Genomic DNA, 20,113 nt, shown 5'->3' on the forward strand with positions numbered 1-20,113 from the left:
TTCCCTTTATGCCCACCCCTTGTAGTTAATGAGTTATCTACTTGGCGAGTTGGCTTGACCCACGTGGAGAGGTAAGTTCGCCAGGGCTAGGTATACATTTCTTGGGCCTATTATTAGTGGCTCAGCCCATCTCTTGGTCGTCTTTCAATGCCCATACTTGCGGGCATATTTGTCTTTTTAGCCCCCCTTCCCAGGCTGTGTTTAGTTAGCATGAATAGCAAAACCCAAAGGAAAAATGAAAATTATAGAAGAAAAAATGTATTTAGTATATTAAAGCAAAAAATAACTTGTAAAGCTTGTCAAACTAAATGGATCATACCAGTCAAGTTGTTCTCAAAAAATGAAATCTGTTTCAAAGAAGTAATGTTAAATATGGATGATGGAATGCGACCAATGAGGCGGGTACGCTGTATTGCTAATACCTCCAAATTACGAGGGTTACCCATGTCCTCTGGAATTTCACCTGCAAAAGAATTTATTTGTGTACACAAATTAATTTTGATATTATATTAATAATATAAGTATAAAACAAATGCTCTCAAGATTCAAACCGGTTTTCTCACACTTAATTACCATCAATATAAAACTATTCATTTTAATCATATAATTATAGATAAACATAACAAAATATGTGGCATGTATTTTTTTAAACCTGGCAAGCTACAAACTCACTATGAGAGCACATTAATTCACAGACTTATAAATTTTTTTTTTTCTTGAAAAATTAGGGGGAGAGGGAATCTAACACGAGCACACTAAATTGATCATAAACAAATTAAAGATAGTATGTGGAAGAGTACCTTCGAAGTTGTTAAGGCCAAGATATAAGTGCGTGAGCACAGTTGAATTCCAAATCCCTCTACGAATAGGTGCATTGAATTTGTTAAATGATAGTGACAAACTTTGGAGTTCTGAGCACTCCTATAAACTTGATGGATTTCGCCATGTAACTCATTGAAAGATAGATGAAGCAATTGGAGGTTTGAAAGACGATGGCACATATCCATTGGTAGATTATCAGGTAAGCTATTGTTCGTAAAAGCAATCAGTTGCAGCGACGAGATATTGAAAATGGTTTGTGGAATCATTCCATGTAGAAAATTGGAAGATAAATCCGAGTGTTCTAACATCGATATGTTGGAGAGGAAAGGTGGGATAGTACCTGTAAAACTATTGTTATGAAGAATTAACTCTTGCAGTTCAGCTAAGACACCCAACCATGATGGAAGCTGTCCACTAAATTTGTTAAATTTCAAATTCATGAATTTCAGTCGACGCAAATGAGATAATTCATAGGGCAGATGACCACTGAAATTGTTGGTACTAAGGTCGAGGGAAACGGGAAACGACAAACGAGAGGTTACCTAGGTGTGGTGGAATTGTACCTTCAAGAGCCATGTTAGAAATATTCAAAGATGTCACTTGTAGGTGGCGAGTGCCGCAAGTGACCCCAATCCAGTTACAAACAGAGGTAGCTGTGGACCAATTGTTAGCCAAGACACCACGAGAGTTAAAGAGTTATGTGGGCTTTCAAGGCAAGAAGAGAAGATTGGTCACTAGTAATGTTGGTGACACTCCCAGCAGCTAAACAAGCCAAAGGACAATGCACTAACGACACTACATGCAAAAGAGCAAAGCAAGTTCTCTCCATGAGTGTATGTGATTAATTTGGATTAATACAAAAATGGTGGGCATGCAAAACATAGCACAATGGATATATATATATATATATATCTCATAGATTTTAGCTGTACTGAAAAAAAATGATAAGAAAAAATGGAAGGTCTAAATTATTCCTTTAATTTTACTGGACGGCTGGAAAGTTCATATCACCCCTCGTGATTGACGGCCTATCAATATATTTGAGTCAGTTATGCTTATTAGCAACCTCAAAATATCTGTAAGAGAAATTGATTATACTACAATATAGTCAATGGTTCTGTGCACAATTTCAAAGAATCACATTTTCCACATTAGAATAAAATGCAGCAGAAAAGGAATAGAGCCAATGGCACAGTACACAATTTCAAAGAATCAAATTTTCGACATAGAAAAAAAAAATACAGAAAGGACACTAGAGCCAGTGGTTCAATGCACAATTTCGAAGAATCACATTTTCCACACCGAATAGAATGCAGAAAATGGCACTAGAAGTGTACCATGGGCAAAGACTAACTTGACTTGTATCTTTCCTCTTCCAACCATAGGCTAGTGTTATTTGAGCCAAAAGTCTTCCATTGTGGATCCACTGCTATTGCCCACACCACAATTAATGCGTGGTTGCTCGAAGTCTTGATTTGAAAACTTGGGCTCAAAAATAATTATATATAAACTTTAAAAATTCACTAGTCAATTATGCATATTTTCAAATAGGCTACCTTTTCAAACTATTAAATTTGTCTACTAATCTTTTCAAATTAATTTTAAAACTATACAAAAACACTATTTAAATTATTTTACTTTAACCACACAACAAATTATATTATCATAATGACACAAAATACAACTGTAACAACTCAAATGTTTTAAAACATAAACTATAACAGTTTGTTGCAACATACCTTAGTACCTATATTAGATTTCATTAAATGACCATAACACCCCTTTGTATTGAATTACATTTAATATTTTTTTCTTATCTAAATAAATTATGAAAAAAATTCATACTGATTTGATGACATATCCTCCATTAAATTTGCTTAAATTTACCCTTAATTTTTTAAATTAATTATTTAAATAAAAATATTTAGTAGCAAATTTCAAATATAATTAATTAATTTTTAAATTTTTAATGAATATGTTACGTGGAAACAAGGTATTTTTTAAAAAGTATTTTATTAATTTTTCATAATGTTTAAATTGGTTATAATAAGGTTTTTTATAAATAATAAAATTTTAATAATAAGTTAACCTATTTAGAAAATGTTAGCTACAAATATATTTAGAAAATTGTATCGCAGGAAGGTCCGATGATTTTATGGGGAGTCTTGGTAACAATGTTCATCTAGGCTTATCCATCACAAAGTGGGAGAGTCATCAGAAAAGGTTGCTGTCTTCATCCTTCTGCTTGAGCTTATCCTACCCCTTGGACTTTCGTGTCCCTTGAGTTTCTTCATCAGCATAAAGTATATCCCTCCTTCCCAAGCTTACATTTGTGCATCCTAGTCTATTGCTCCAATTGATGAGTATGTACGTTCATGTGATAATGACCTCATCATTATTTTTCAACGGATGATGAATCGGTGAGATAAGAATGACCTATAAGATTATATGATTGTTGAAGGAAAAATTTGATATCTTTGGGTAGGTAAATATCAAACCCATTCTTGTTTCTTTATGGACCAAATAATTGAATGTTCATTTAAAAGTAAGAGAGGATACCACTTGACTTAAGTCCGCTGTTAGACAAAATAATTGAATGTTCTCTCTAATATTTTTCTCTCACCCATAAAAAGTAAACTTCACAACATGCAATTAAGTTCGAAATTAGTTACGCTTGAAACAATGGACTCCTTTTCCATGTATGCTATTTAGTTTTCTGGTAAGCTGAATCAAAGCTCTCTAAATTAATACTTGGTATTAAGAGTTCAAAAAACCTATTACAAACTCAATCAAAGCTTTCATCTTCCCAGACATAGAGTCACAACATTAGAAGTACATTTTTGAAAGAAAAATAATAATTTACACTGCCAAATCCCAGATGGATCATATATAGCATATCTTTTTGTAGTTGTCATTGCATGATATTTCTATCATGAAGCACCTGAGCTACCACCCTAACATCTCGATCTCCATAATTTCTGAAAAAAGTATACTATTAGCATCTAAACCGATAAATACGGAGTAAAACTTTTCACTTACTATGGATATGCCAATGTTAAAGAACTAGAAATTAGTCACTTATTGCACCTTCTAAGATAGCAGCATCAATTATAAAAAAAATGTAGTCCTCATTTAGTCCGCTGGTTACTTGTCTCAAGCTCCTCACCTGCACGGAATTCGATATTTTAAATTACTGAAGGTCTACTTTTATCGGGACGTTTGATGAAAATTAAACCATGGATGCTCACTGTAACTTGGAATATAAAAACTGAATTAGAAATAGATAGATACTTTCATGCGTTAACTTACAATTTTTTATTAATTGAAGTTTGATCTTCTTGAGTACTATTAGAGCATCTTTCATGTTGATCCTCTCATGGGGTGATTCGGCAGAGCATTTCAAACCCAATTCCATGATGGATGATAGACAGTGCACCTTTGCAGTATAGTTCTGTTCCTCTGGCCGTAGCAAGTTGGAATCTACAACGTGAATGATTGCATCTGGCAATGACTGATTTACCCAATCCTTGAGGCTCAAATCTCCGGCAAATAAATCATCTGTGGGTTTTTTTCTTGTAACTGTTTCCATCAACATAATACCATAGCTGTAAACATCAGACCTTGTTGATACTGATCCTTCCAATCCATACTCTACATCCAACATAATAATTAATAAAAATGAATTGACGTGTTTTGATGAAATTGAAATTTTGATAAACTAAATTGAAATTTTTATATGAGAAAAAGAATTCCATAACTAAGATTTGGACAAAAATTGAAAGCTAAAACCTTCACCTGGTGCAATATAGCCAAATGTGGCTAGAGTCTTGGTTAGTGCAATGCTATCCCCCAGTTCTAAGAACTTTGCGATGCCAAAGTCGCTTACATGTGCAACCATATCTTCATCTAGTAGAACATTGCTCGGTTTGAGGTCACAGTGAACCACACGTGTTGAGTAATCATGATGGAGATAGTCCAATGAACACGCCACATCTATCATGATGTTTAGTCTTTGCAAGATATCCAAGAAGTAGTTGTGTGAATATAACCACTTTTCAAGACTCCCATTAGGCATGTACTCGAGTATCAAGGCCTTGAAATCAAAGTTAGAGCAACTGCTAATGACTTTAGTAAGATTCCGGTGACGAATGTTGCGCAGAATTTCACATTCTGTATCAAAACTCTTGAAAGCGGCTTCCTGTTGCACATTGAATACCTTTGCAGCCAAAATCGTCCCATCTAGTAGTGTAGCTTTGTAAACTGAACCAAAACTCCCCATGCCAAGTAAATTGCTTTCACTAAACCCATCAGTTGCTCGCACAAGTTCATGGTATGAAATTATTTCACGTGTAACCATGGGTATCAATTGGGTTCGAATTGGAATTTCATTTATCCACCATCGACTTCTTAGGCCAAAAATTAGAATTGTTGAGGCAAGAAGTACTGATGCGATTGGCAACAAAATACGAATCATTAATTTTTTCTTTGATTTTTGAAGAGAACTAATATAACAAGGCTGGACTTGGAACCGAGTAGCACCACACAATGCTTCATTTGACAAAAAAGATTGATTTGTGAAATTTGCAAATGGTCCTCCAGTCGGAATTTCTCCTCTTAATCTATTGAAAGATGCATTAAAATATTTAAGATGCAAGAGTCTCTCCAACGACTTAGGAATTTGACCAGACAAGTTGTTTTGGGAAAGATCCAAGAATTCCAAACTTTCCATGTTGCCAAGTGACTCAGGAATCGATCCTTGTAGTTTATTATGTGCAAAGGTAAGCCTAGCCAAGCTTTGCAAACCTCCAATGGTGCTAGGAACATTACCTATGAATTGATTCACCGATAGATCAAGTACCGTTGCTACCTTTAAATTTCCAATCTCTTGCGGTAGATATCCACTAAAAGAATTAGAGGACAAGTTGAACTCCAAAAGATCTTTGAGATTCCAAATGGTTTCAGGTATGCTGGAATTTAATCTATTGGAGTCCAAATTCAGATATCTCAAGGAAGTAACATTCCCTAAGCATTCAGGTATGGTTCCAAACAATCTATTTTCACTCAAAGCTAACAAACCCAAGTTCAGCAAATGGCAAATCTCCTTTGGAATGGATCCATCTATTCTGTTGTCCTCAAGATGAAGTCGTTGTAACTTACTCAACCCTTTGATTGTTGTTGGAATAAACCCAGTCAAGTAGTTGCCATATAGATATATGGACACTAGGTTCCTTAAATTGCCAATCTCACTAGGAATATTGCCCTTAATTCCACAACCACTTGCATCAATCATTTCGAGAGAATCGGAGAGATTACCGATGGAGACCGGAAGAAATACGTTTAAAGGATTTTCATATATCAGCAATGCTGTTAATTGTCTGCAATTGGTTAAGGAAGTGAGGAAGCTCAATTCTGGCGATGAGGGTTCACTAGTGAAATTGTTTCCTCCCAGGTTCAGAAATTGGAGTCCTAAATTACCAAGTGAGCTGGGAATTGAACCTGTCAACCTATTAAAGGCAAGGTCTATTTTAATGAGCTTAGAAGCATTTGAAATAGAATCAAGTATAGTTCCACTGAAGTTATTCAGTCCAATAGTAATATATTCAAGATTGGGCAGAGTCTGGCCAAAACTTGATGGAAGATTGCCCGAGAAGTGGTTGTCCGTAAGTGAGATCTCTTGTAGTGTTGAGATGTTGAACAACGTTGTTGGGATGCGTCCTGTTAGCCTATTCGAATCAAATACTATTCTTTCTAACATAGGGAGTTCGCCAATCTCTTGCGGTATCACACCTGCTAAGCCATGTAGAAGGACAATGAAATGTAACTTTAATTCGTGGGAATTATTGAGAACCAGTGAATAAAGAAATAGCAAAAACTAAAAGAGGAAGGAAGGAAGAAAACAATAGTCTAGTTGGTACAAACCCATCTCCCCAAAAGGGGAGGTCCGGGTTTTTTTTTTTCTTGAAATCACTATATTTATTACTCTAAACTTTATGAAAATATTATCTAATCATTTTCAAATTTAATCTATTTTGAGCGTGTCATGGTCACGAACCTACATTATATGAAACCAATTGCCATTAATTTTTTTATTGTTCACATGCATCCTTTTGTTTGTAAGAAAATTTTTGGAATTGAAATTGGAGGAAAAGTGAGAAGAAGAACTCACCAAAGCTTGTATACAATCTTCTAATGAAAAACTGGATAATAACTTGCTTGAAAGAAACCAAGAGATATATGCTTGTTTTGTCTAAAAACAATTTTAAGGAATTTAGTAAACATAAAATTATTTTTAGATAACTAGAAAAGCAGTTATCTCTTAAAGAGACGTTTTTTGTAGATGAATTTTGAGAAAGTAAATTTCGAAAATCTAACAAGTTTCTATACATTTTCTAATTTTAATTCTTTGAAAAAAAATAATTGAATAAAAATTACCCATAAAAATCCATTTGCAGAGTAGTAAAAGTGGAGGAAATGACCACTTGTGCCTTCCCAACCCAAATATTGAATTCTCACTTGTAGACATAATTTATAAAGAAATTATTATTCCTCCCAATATAATTTATAAAAAAATTATTTTTTATAAAAAAGGGAAAGAAAAATCTCAGAGCCATCCACAAATGAAACTATGCACCAACAAACCATTAAGCACACTCACAAGGACCTTGTAGGTACAAAAATAGGTCCTCTCCCACAAATGGAAAGTTTCCATACAATAAACGATCCCTCTCCCACTCTATTTCTTGTTTCTTTTATAGAAAATGCTTACCTTAGGCTGCATAAGCAGGACTGTTGATATGGACCAATAACAACATGACATGTGTCAAAAAAAATTAAAAAATTAAACTTGAATCATTCGGATCTTTTCATGGGTCATCCAAAGAGGAAGACGATTTTCTCTCAGGTGTGTGTGAGACCTAATAGCGGGCTCTCCCTCTCTTTTAACTCACGATTCCTTCTCTCTTCCCACTGAATCCCCATTAATGCCCACTATCTCCCCAATTCTGAAACCCTAATATTAATCCTCTCTTCCGCCAACCGACATCCATTGCTTGCCGGTCTTTACTGCTTGCCACCTCCTCCATTCCCAAACCTTAATCTTTAGAGATGATTCAAGCAGCCACATTCGTTGTTTGCATCTCTGTTGCAACTCCATCTCCAGAATGATTTGAGGCTAACCAATTAATAAATACGCATAACTCTAGTGGCATCAAAATTTTAAGATTTATCACCACATGTTGCAATCTGAAACAAAATTGACTTCCTTAAACTCCATTGATAATTGGAGTCTTACAATTATGGTTAATTTACCATGTTTGGATTAATTGTTTAATTTCTTTTAAAACAGATTGCAATATGAAGGGTTTGGAAAACAAAATCTCAAACGCATGAAAGAAAAAAAAATCTTTCCTTTCGGATGAACCGCAAAAAGATCCAAACAATTTTTATTAATTATTTTAAAAAGTTTTTGACACATGTCATATTTTTATTAATCCAAGTCAGCATCACAAGGATATTACTATTTATGCGGCCTGAGGCAAACATTATTCATCTTTTATAGTGTCCCTTCATTGCCCTAATATTCTTCCCTTTATGCCCTCATCTTGTTGTTAACGAGCCTTTTACATGGCGGGTTGGCTTAACCCACGTGCAGAGGTAAGTTCGATTGGGATAGGTTTACATTTCTTCACCTATTGTTAGTGGCTTGACCCATCTTTCAAGCCATCTTTCACTGTCCACACTTGTGGGCATATTTGCCCTTTCACCTTGTGATAAGTGCTTAAATGTGACGCATTTTATCACCTAAGTTAGGGTATTTTAGTCCATTCATCTATCTTACTTTCATATTTTAGTACTTATTTGTGTTTTTGCCTATTTCATGTCAATAACGTTCAAACAGGCTAAGAAAAGCCATTTAGCTTATATTTTGAGTTAAGGAGCAAATCTGGAAAGAAGTCAGAAATTAAATTGCACCAGTAAAGCTTCAATCGATCGAAAAAGGCTACAATCAATCGAAATCAAGGCGGTGCTACCTCAACAATCCGGATAAGGCCAAGAAGATATTTTCATGACATGTCAGCTTCAATCGATCGAAGTAAGTGTTCGATTAATCAAAGTTTTCTTCGATCGATCGAAATGACTGCTGGTAGTGTGCTGTCTAATTCCCGAGCGGCGCCCAAACTCTACCTACTTTTGTAGCTGCGAATTTCCACCAATCAAATGCAGTATTTTTGACTTGTTGCCTACTCAAAGAGGCTTATATATAGAATAACTGAACAAATTTGTAAAAAGTTCCTCTAGTTGATATTTTACCAATTATAGAAATAGTTTCTCTCCCTAGAACTAGGGTTTTGTGAAGAAAGCAAGGAGGAAGAAGATAATGCCAACCTTAAAGTTAACCCTTGAGGGTTCCATGGCCACTACAATTAGTGGCTAAATCTTTCTCTTAGGGCTAAAGATAGCCCCTAGGCATGCTTCCTAAACCTAGCCTTTTGTATATTTTTGGGGATTTTAGTTGTAATTAATGTTTTGACCATAAATAAATATAGATCTTGTGATTTTTACATGATTTGTATGGATTAATGCTTTTAATTGATCATTTAATTCTATCCATATATCTATTTATGCTATAATGAATGTTCATGTGCTTTTCCCTAGATTTAATGAAATTGATGCATGTTTATGTGTGTTGATGATATAAATCTAGTGATGGTCAAGGCATGGTGCTTAATTGATTACTCTTGTGGTTTATTTGATGTTTCATACTTATTTCTTAATGGATTGTGCCACCTCCTTAGTTTAATTAGCTTAATTTTCATGTCATTAGCTTAGTTGTAGTGTAATTACTTTAATTTCTTAGATAGGTGGACATTCCATTCTTGTTGTTTGATGTTCCATACTTATGAATGGAAGAAGTACATTTTTCTAGATTTTTGTGTGTGCACTAATTGTGGTTTAATTGAATAGTTAATGGTCTCATTTGATAGGTTGTGCTATTCACAAGATTGATTAGACAATCTATGCTTATTTGCCTTCCATGCTTAGTTTTCAATTGGTGACACACACACACATTTTACAACATGAATTTCCCTATTAATTTATAATTGCTAGTGTTTGGTGAAGTAAAGCTTAGTGGTGAACTCTAAACCCCAAGACCTTTCTCTCATATTACTTTCTCTAATTTCTAGATTGTCACTTAATTGCATTATTTTAATTAAACCATTAGTTTAATTAATCAAACCAAACCCTATTTGATCATTCAACCTACTAATCCAACATTGATTCCAAATATCCTGCTTTTCCCTTGGGACGATCCCTACTCACTCTTGCTACGTTAGTAGTTAGTAGTGGTAGTGCCATTTTACAAATTTAAACTTGGCCATATTTCATCACACTTTGCAATTTGGTTGTGGATCGACGACCTTACACATACCAAGTTTGGTGCCGTTGCTGGGTATTTGCAACGCCATATTTTGGGATTAATTAGGAATTAGTACTCCTCTGATCTTGCTTTTATTCTATTTTACTTTGTTTACTTATTGTGTTTGTTCTTGATTGTCTTGGTACTTGGAGCCAAGGAAAGTGAAGCAAAAGAATTCTAAAGCAAAACATAAAAAGCTAAAAATAAAAAATTGCAAAGCAAAGCAAGACAAAAGTTAAAAATATTTTGAAGTTGCTTAAGGACCCTTTGTGAGCTATTCTAACTCTCTTTACTTAGTTAAATCGTCGGCCCGCGTGGTGGCAATTCCTATTTTCATTGTTTATTGTCAGCCCGCGAGGAGGCAATTTATTTCTTGCATTTGTTGAAAGCATGGGAGTATGGGATCAATGTATGTGGAGGTTTGCTGTTGATTGTTTTGTGTTGCGAAGGAGGAATGCTTGTTTTTGTTGTTTTTGTTGGCGTGTTGCTTGAGTTTTTTGTAGTCCTTTCCCCACGCTTCATCTTAGCCACTCCAATGGAAAATCTAGAGAGTAATCTTGGTTACTTAGATCCGAATTTCATGGAACATCCTCCTTTCGACTAATTTCCTCCCGGAGTTCAAGCTCCAATTCCTCCAATGATCCTTTGTGATCATTACAATTTCCATGAGTACCGTGCACCGAATTGTATAGTGCTCCCTAATTTTGGAGCCGATTAATATGAAATTAAACTTGAGACTATTCAAATGTGTCCACTTTTCTATGGCTTAGATGATGAGGAACCATATAAACATCTTGATGAATTTCTTGAAATTTGTTCCACCATGAAATACATAAATGTCCCAGAAGAATTTCTTAGGTTACTTCTTTTCCCTTTCACTCTTAAAAATAAGGCGAAACATTGGTTTAACAATTTGGGGGCAAATTCAATAACTTCTTGGATACAAATGCTAAATGAATTTTTGAAAAAAATTTACCTCATGAGCTTAACCAATTCAATGAGAACTACCATTAGAGAATTTTCTCACAGGGAGGGAGAAATTTTGCATGAGTCTTGGGAAAGATTGAATGACTTGCTACGGAAATGTTCACACCATGACATTCCAAAATGGCAACTGGTTCAATATTTCTATGAAAGCCTATCCGACACCCACAAGGACATAGTTGATACTTCATGTGGAGGTTCATATTTTGGGAAACATGAAGATGATGTTTGGCACCTTTTTGAAAAAATGAGTGAAAATTCATTACATAAATCTCACACTTCTCGAGTGAGTCATCATTCTATTAAAAAAAGAAAAATTTAAAGGTGTGTCAAATTGAAAGTCTAATGGAGATTGTAGCCGAGGTCAAAACTCTCACTAAAAGACTTGATCAATTTCTATTGAGTCAAAAATCGGCAATCCAATCTTCTCCTTTTCATAATCATCATTATCATTCTTTTGAGCCTTCTATGACATGTTCAAGTGTGTTGCATACTACTTCCAATTGTTCCCATGGACATGTGCTTAATGAGCAATATGAACAAGTCGGTGCTACATTTGCTCAGCCTCATTCAAATGCTTATGTTCCGGTGTGGAGTGAAAATTTAAGTCCTTTTCAAGCTAAAAATTTTTCAAACTCAGTATGTTCCTCCTCATAAAAGAAATGAAGGTCCTCAAGGATTTGTTTCTTCCTCTTATCATCAAAGAATGAATCACTATTCTCATCCTCAAGTTTATAATTTTCAAATTTGCTCTCACTATCTTCATGCACTTTTTAGTAATTCCACATTTGAAGATAAGGTTTTGGTGGCTTTGGGTAGTTTGGAAGTGTACACTAAATTGTTACATTCTCATTCTCAATCGATATCAAAGCTTGAATCCCAAATTGGGAAGATAGCTAATTCATTGAATGAAAGAGAAATTGGTAAACTACCTAGCCAACCCAAAAGAAACCCGAAAGCCAAATACTTAGTGGAAGCAAATCCTACATCAGGATACCCTTCCCAAGAGCAAGTGCAAGCAATTACTACCTTGAGAAGTGGTAGGCAAATCAATAATAGGGTTGAAAAACCAAGTGAAGATAGTGAACCGGTGCAACCCAAAGTTAGCACTCGTCCCATTTCCAATCCTATTCCTACTTCCTTGGATGAAAATGGTCCCACTAAGAATTCTCAATCTTCTTCCTCATATCCTCAAGTTGCAAAATCCTATGAACCAAAGCTCCATTTCCATATGCTTTGAGAGAGACTTCAACTTTTGGAAGGCAAAAAGGAAAAATCTATGATATAATGGAGGTGTTTAAATAAGTTAATATAAATCTTCTTCTCTTCGATGCAATTAGGCAAATTCAATCTTATGCAAAAATTTTGAAAGACCTTTGCACACCAAAAAGAAAGAACAAGGAATGGGCCCCTAAAAAGTGTGTCTCACAGAGCAAGTGAGTTCCATCATTCAACATAACACTTCACCTAAGTTCAAAGATCCCAGTTCTCCGACCATCTCATGTGTAATTGGAAACCATGAAGTTTGTAGAGCTCTTCTTGACTTAAGAGCGAGTGTCAATTTGATTCCCTACTCCGTGTATGTCTAACTAGGTTTGAATTATTTGAAGCCAACCTCAATGGTGCTTCAATTAGCCAATAGATTCATCAAAACACCTAGGGGCATGGTTGAGGATATACTCATCAAGGTTAACAAGTTCTATTTCACAGTTGATTTTGTGATTATTGATACCAAACTGGTTGTCAACCCTACCAATCACATTCCAATCATCTTAGGAAGGCTATTCCTTGCCACCACGAATGCAACTATTAATTGTAGATCCGGGGTTATGGACCTTTCTTTTGGTAACATGATGGCTAAGCTTAATGTTTTTAATGCAAGTCGACATCCTATAGATGAAGACGAGTGTTACCTTATAGATGTCTTAGATGAAGTTGTTGAGGAGTCCATTCTTCCCATGATTATGAAAAAACCAACCGAGGACGATATTTCCTCTCTCCTCTCCGAGGACTCTTTAGCATCTTGGGAATTGTGGGTTCGACAATGAAGGATCACTGAGTGAGGTAAGCAATTTAATGGAATCAGTTGCCAGCTTGGATTTCTCACCTTGGAAGGCTCCAAAAGAACCTCTTCCTCCACTCTCTAGCACTCCACCGGTTCCCTCTTTAATCTCCCCGCCCACTCTTGAGCTTAAAACTCTTCCTTTAAGTATGCCTTCTTAGGCCCGAAAGAGATTCTTCCGGTCATCATTTCTTTGAGTTTTGACGAGGACCAAGAAAATGATCTTTTGAATGTGCTTAAAGAAAATAAGGAAGGTATTAGATAGAGTGTGGCTAATTTAAAGGGAATTGATCATTCTTTTTGCATGCATCGCATTCTTATAGAAGAAGATAAAAAACCTTTTAGAGATGCCCAAAGGAGATTGAATCCAAACATGAAAAAGGTGGTTAAGAAGGAAGTTGTTAAGCTTTTAGATGCCGGTATAATTTATCCAATCTTTGATAGGAAATGGGTGAGTCCAACCCAAGTAGTCCCCAAGAAATCGGGGAATATGGTGGTTGAAAATTCAAAAGGTGAGGCAATTTCTAAGCATAACGCTAATTCATAGCGTGTATGCATTGACTACAAAAAAATTAAATGCTGCTACTAGAAAAGATCACTTTCCTTTGCCATTCATTGATCAAATTCTAGAGAGATTGGCAGGGCAACAATATTACTGCTTTCTTGATGGCTATTCGGGCTACAATCAAGTAGCCCTTGAGCCCTTAGACCAAGAGAAAACCACATTTACTAGTCCTTTTGGCACATTTGCTATAGACAGATGCCATTTAGTTTATGCAATGCCCCCGCCACATTCCAAAGGTGTATGATGTCAATTTTCTGAGATATAGTGGAAGAGTATCTGAAAGTTTTTATGGATAATTTTTAGTCTTTGGGTCTTCCTTTGATGCATGCCTTAAAAATCTATCTTTGGTGCTTAAAAGATGTTGCGAAACAAACCTCGTTCTTAGTTGGGAAAAAAGCCATTTCATGGGTCAAGAGAGGATTGTTTTTGGACATGTCATCTCAAAAATGGGTATTGAGGTTGATAAATCAAAAGTTGAGCTTATTTCTGAATTGCCTCCACCTTCTACGGTGAGAGAAATTCGTTCATTTCTAGGTCATACCGGCTTTTATCACTGCTTCATCAAAGACTTTAGCAAAATTGCTAGACCCTTGTACAATCTTCTTGCCAAGGAGACCCCATTTGTCTTTGATCAAGCATGCCTAGATGTTTTTCATACACTTCGTGGTTTATTGTAATCGGCTCCCATAATGCAACCTCCCAATTGGTCATTACCATTTGAAATTATGTGTGATGTATCTGACTATGCAATGGGAGCAGTTTTGGGACAAAGGGTAGGAAAACTTCCATGCGCCATATACTATTCAAGCTAGACTTTCTCGGGAGCCCAATTGAATTACTCCACTACAGAGAAAGAATTACTTACCGTAGTGTATGCTCTTGATAAATTCCAGTCCTACCTCTTAGGGTCAAAAGTCATTGTATATTCTGATCATGCCGCTCTGAGGCATCTTTTGACCAAGAAAGAAACTAAACCTCGTTTAATAAGATGGATTTTGCTTCTTCAGGAATTTGATTTCGAAATCAAGGATAAGAAAGGCACAGAAAATGTGGTTGCCGATTATCTTTCAAGATTGATGGTAGAATTTTCCCCAAGCCCACCAATTCATGATTCATATCTGGATGAACAACTCTTCTAAATTTCTAATGGAAAAATGCCTTGGTTCGCCGACATTGTGAATTTTCTTGCAATTGGCAAACTTCCAACTAATTGGTCAAGGCAAGAAAAGAACCGGTTCTTTGCCAACATCCGGAAATACTATAAGGAAGATCCCATTTTGTTTCGATATTACCCAGATCAAATTGTGAGAAGATGCATTCCGGAGAGTGAGGTGCCAAGTGTCCTCATGTTTTGTCATACCCTTGCATGTGATGGACATTTTAGTGCAAAGAAGACCGCCTTGAAGGTTCTTCAAAGTGGGCTATTTTAACCACCATCCATAGATATGCCTACAATTTTTGCAAGGAGTGTGAGCGATGTCAAAAGATGGGATCGATGTCAAGAAGAGACATGATACCCTTGACAAATATTCTTGTTGTGGAAATCTTTGATATATGGGGCATTGATTTCATGGGTCTTTTTCCCTATGTCCTATGGCTTTCAATTCATTTTACTTACCGTTAATTATGTTTCCAAGTGGGTGGAGGCTTGTGCTACCAAAATAAATGACCACTCCGTGGTTGTTCAATTCATTAAATCGAACATTTTTACTCGTTTTGGTATACCAAGGGCAATGATTAGTGATAGAGGAAAGCATTTTTGCAATCAATTCTTGAAGCAATTATTTCTCAATTACTCCGTTATTCATAAAGTAGCCACCTCTTTCCATCCTCAAACGAGTAGGCAAGTGGAAGTTTCAAACCGGGAAATTAAACAAATTCTTGAGAAAACAGTAAACACAACCCAGAAAGATTGGTCACGCAAATTGAATGATACTTTGTGGGCTTACTGGTCGACATATAAGACTCCCATTTACATGTCTCCTTATAGACTTGTATATGGAAAGCCTTACCATCTTCTGGTTGAGCTAGAACATAAAGCTATGTGGGCAGTTAAAAAGCTCAATCTTGAACTTGACAAAGCCAGAGAGAATCGTTTACTTCAATTGAATGTGTTGGAAGAGTTGAGACACAATGCTTATGATAATGCAAAACTTTACAAAGAAAGAACCAAAGCTTTTCATGATAAACATATTGTGAATAAATCTTTTGAACTCGGACAAAAAGCATGGCTCTTCAACTCTAAGCTCAAACTCTTTCTCGGGAAGTTGCGTACCAAATGGGAAGGCCTATATGAAATTATTGTTGCACCTCATGGGGCAGTTGAGATATAGAGTTTAAAAGTTGGAAATACTTTCAAAGTAAATGGGCAAAGGTTAAAGCCCTACATTGAAGGGCAAGTTTTCAAAGACATATGGAAGCCGCCCTCTTGGTGGATCTAGTCTATGTTAATGTATGAAACTGTTTGAACGTCATCTAGAGACATTAAACCTAGTTCCAATAGAGTTTCCAAACTCTATTTCTTCATTTTCCCTCCAGTCTTTCATTTTTTTGCAGCATCTTAATAATGATCTTTTGTTGTTTCATTAAAGTTTTCCAGGCATGTTGTGAGCTTTTCAAAATCTTCATTTTTTATAATTTCGACGGTTGGTTTCTTCGATAGATCGACCTAAATTTCGATTGATCGATAATGCATTTTCGATCGATCGAACAGTGGTATCAATCGATCGAAATAATTTCAATCGATCAAGTTTGCATCGAAAATTTTTGATCCTTGGCCTCAGTTTTTCAGTGGTTTCAATCGATCGTGGAAAGATTCAATCGATTGAAGCAGCTTCGATCGATACCAAAAAAAAAAAAAACAATAAATTTTTTTTTTACCCTTTTGTGTAGTCTTGCTCATTTCATATTTTCTATTGGGCTTGAACTTTCTTCTCTCTTCCATCCAATGCCATATAGCATTTACAAGCTTGATTTCTTATTTCATTTGAAATTTGATGGTAATTGCTAGTGTGACCATTTTCAAACAGGTTTTCGGAATCTAAGTTTGGGGGTGCGCCTTCCAAAGCTACGCTTCCATTGCCGGGTCCTTTTTGCTATACCCATTTGGTATACTCTTTCCATTATATGTTACTTCTTTGCATATTAAGGACAATGCACAGATTAAGTTTAGGGGTGTGTTACCATATCTTACATGTTGCACTTAGTTTCTATGCATGTGGTATGATTTGAGAGTCTTGAGCCATATTTTTGATCTTTTGAGGTCCATGATACTTAGAATTTAAAAATTGCTTGACTTGAAAGTCCAATACTCCTTATATGCTTTGTGGATGCTATTTAGGAGTTAATTTTTTGAAAGATTGATATCTTGCTTGCATTTGTGGTCCACATCATCCTGATTTTGTGATTATTTTGAGATTCAATCTAGGATTCTACACTAGCACAGGTGCACACTAGCATTCATTTGTGGGGTACATGCTTCGTTGACTATTGATTTGATTATATTCCAATTGAGCTAGTAGTGCATTGAAAGCTTTCATTCTTGACAAAGGTGGATAACAATCCTTTTCACTAAGTAGCTGGGATTCTAGCCTCATCCAGCACTAAATTTCACGTGCCGAAACGTGGAAGGCCCAAACTCTAGGTTAAAAAAAAAAAAAAAAAAAAAAAAAAAAAAAAAAAAAAAAATATTGCAAAAGCAAATTAAAAAAAAAAAAAAAAAGTGAGGACTTCTCCCAAAAGTGAGAAGTGAGAAATGATTAGATGGAGGTTGTTTTGATTTGTAACCTAGTTGATTTGAGCTTGTAAGTCTTTAGGGGTGTTTAAACACCTAATGCCCTAAAGCCGTCTGGTTTAGGAGTCATTGACCTAACGTTCGACCTCATGGATCGCTAAAGAGCTTAATAGGTCACTACATTGCACCATGCTTCCATCTTTGATCCTCTAGGTTAGTAAAAAAAAAAAAAAAGAACAAAAATTCGAGTGAAAAGAATAAGCGCGGCTAGTTGAATAAAGCTTTAATAAAAGGTCTATTCTTTGTCTTGTTGATCGGTACTAGATTTGTGTGCTAGTTTGAGGCTGGAAGTGATCATTTCTTTAGTTGGCTTAGATAGCAACATATTTGACGCCGGTTCACTTAAAAATGATTCTAGAGTTGTTTTGATTTGCATGATCATTGTCTTAATGTGTGGAGGACCACACTTGCTTGCTTGGTGTTGAGATTTTGGGAGATTGCTTGGAAAGGGTTGAAAAATTGCATACTTGAGGTAGTTCTCTCACAATGCTTGTTTTGTATATTGGTACCTCTTTAGTGAGGAAGAGCTCAATGTTTGTGGGTATCATTTTTGGAAACCCTCACGAGACTTCACTCGTCCACTAGGGGTAACCTAGGGGTTTAAAAGGCTTGTTGCATACACTAAATGCAATCGTGTTCCCTACGAAAGTGGCATTATCATTTCATTGTTTTCTAGTTCATAGTTACTTAGTTGTTTATTTCTTTCTTCTCCTTGTAGTTCATTGCTAGGGAGTAGCAATATCTAAGTTTGGGGGTATGATAAGTACTCAAATGTGACGCATTTTAGCACCTAAGCTAGGGTATTTTAGTTCATTCATCTATCTTACTTTCATGTTTTAGTACTTATTTTTGTTTTTACCTATTTCAGGTCAATAAGGTTCAAATAGGCTAAGAAGAGCCATTTATCTCATATTTTGACTTAAGGAGTAAATTTGGAAAGAAGACAGAAAATTGCACCAGTGAAGCTCCGATTGATCGAAGGAAGTCCCGATCGATCTAAGAAGGTTACAATCGATTGAAATCAAGGCGGTGCCAGCTTAGCAATCCGGATAAGGCTAAGAAGATATTTTCATGACACGTCAACTTTGATCGATCGACATGACTGCTGGCAGTGTGCTGTCTAATTCTCGAGCGCGCCCGGACTCTACCTACTTTTGTAGCTATGAATTTCCACCAATCAAATGCAGTATTTCTGACGTGTTGCTTACTCAAAGAGGCTTATATATAGATTAATTGAACAAATTTGTAAAAAGTTCCTCTAGTTGATATTTTACCAATTACAGAAATAGTTTCTCTCTCTAGAACTAAAGTTTTGTAAAGAAAGCAAGGAGGAAGAAGATGATGCCAACCTTAAAGTTAACCATTGAGGGTTCCATGGCCACTACAATGAGTGGCTAGATCCTTCTCTTGGGGCTAAAGATAGCCCCTAGGCTTGCTTCCTAAACCTACCCTTTTGTATACTTTTGTGAATTTTAATTGTAATTGATGTTTTGACCACGAATAAATATAGATCTTGTGATTTTTACATGATTTATATGGATTAATGCTTTCAATTGATCGTTTAATTCTATCCATATGTCTATGTATGCTAGAATGAATGTTCATGTGCTTTTCTCTAGATTTAATGAAATTGATGCATATCTATGTGTGTTGATGTTATAAATCTAGTGATGGTCAAGGCATGGTACTTAATTGATTACTCTTGTGGTTTATTTGATGGTTCATACTTATTTCTTGATAGATTGTGTCACTTCCTTAGTTTAATTAGCTTAATTTTTATATCATTAGTTTAGTTGTAGTATAATTGCTTTAATTTCTTAGATAGGTGGACATTCCATTCTTGTTGTTTGATGTTCCATACTTATGAATGCAAGAAGTACATTTCTCTAGATTTTTGTGTGTGCACTAATTATGGTTTAATTGAATGGTTAATGGTCTCATTTGATAGACTGCATTATTCACTAGATTGATTAGACAATCTATGCTTATTTTCCATCCATGCTTAGTTTTCAATTGGTGACACACACACACACACATTTTACAACATGAATTTCCCCATTAATTTACAATTGCTAGTGTTTGGTGAAGTAAAGCTTAGTGGTGAACTTTAAGCCTCAGGACCTTTCTCTCATATTACTTTCTCTAATTTCTAGATTGTCACTTAAATTGCATTGTTTTAATTGAACCATTAGTTTAATTAATCAAACCAAGCCCTATTTGATCATTTGACCTACCAATCCAACATTGATTCCAAAATACCCTGCCTTTCCCTTGGGACGATCCCTACTCACTCTTGCTACGTTAGTAGTTAGTAGTGGTAGTGGCATTTTACAAATTTAAAGTTGGCCACATTTCATCACACTTTGCAATTTGGTTGTCGATCGACAACCTTGCAGACACCAAGCGGTAATTTTTTTTTTTTTTTTTCCATTTGTCAAAACGACGGTGCGAAGCATATCTCAGCACTCA

General features: G+C 35.6%; 2 protein-coding genes across 2 annotated transcripts; both read right to left on the bottom strand.

Moving 5' to 3' along the window:
- Positions 1-304: 304 nt before the first annotated feature.
- Positions 305-1,680, bottom strand: LOC132293963 (receptor like protein 29-like). Its single transcript, XM_059791691.1, has 2 exons — positions 801-1,680; positions 305-463 (listed from the first exon to the last, which is right to left on the bottom strand). Exons 1-2 carry the CDS (start codon positions 1,260-1,262, stop codon positions 416-418), a joined length of 510 nt encoding a protein of 169 aa, XP_059647674.1. The 5' UTR covers positions 1,263-1,680; the 3' UTR covers positions 305-415.
- Positions 1,681-3,892: 2,212 nt separating this feature from the next.
- LOC132270683 (receptor kinase-like protein Xa21) lies at positions 3,893-7,975 on the bottom strand. Its single transcript, XM_059771871.1, has 4 exons — positions 7,876-7,975; positions 4,612-6,609; positions 4,169-4,473; positions 3,893-3,988 (listed from the first exon to the last, which is right to left on the bottom strand). Exons 1-4 carry the CDS (start codon positions 7,973-7,975, stop codon positions 3,893-3,895), a joined length of 2,499 nt encoding a protein of 832 aa, XP_059627854.1.
- Positions 7,976-20,113: the final 12,138 nt, after the last annotated feature.

The sequence above is a fragment of the Cornus florida genome, unplaced genomic scaffold (assembly GCF_030987335.1).
Source record: "Cornus florida cultivar Cherokee Brave unplaced genomic scaffold, ASM3098733v1 CherokeeBrave_3.0.0_Hap2_Chr01, whole genome shotgun sequence".
NCBI classification, from domain to species: domain Eukaryota; kingdom Viridiplantae; phylum Streptophyta; class Magnoliopsida; order Cornales; family Cornaceae; genus Cornus; species Cornus florida.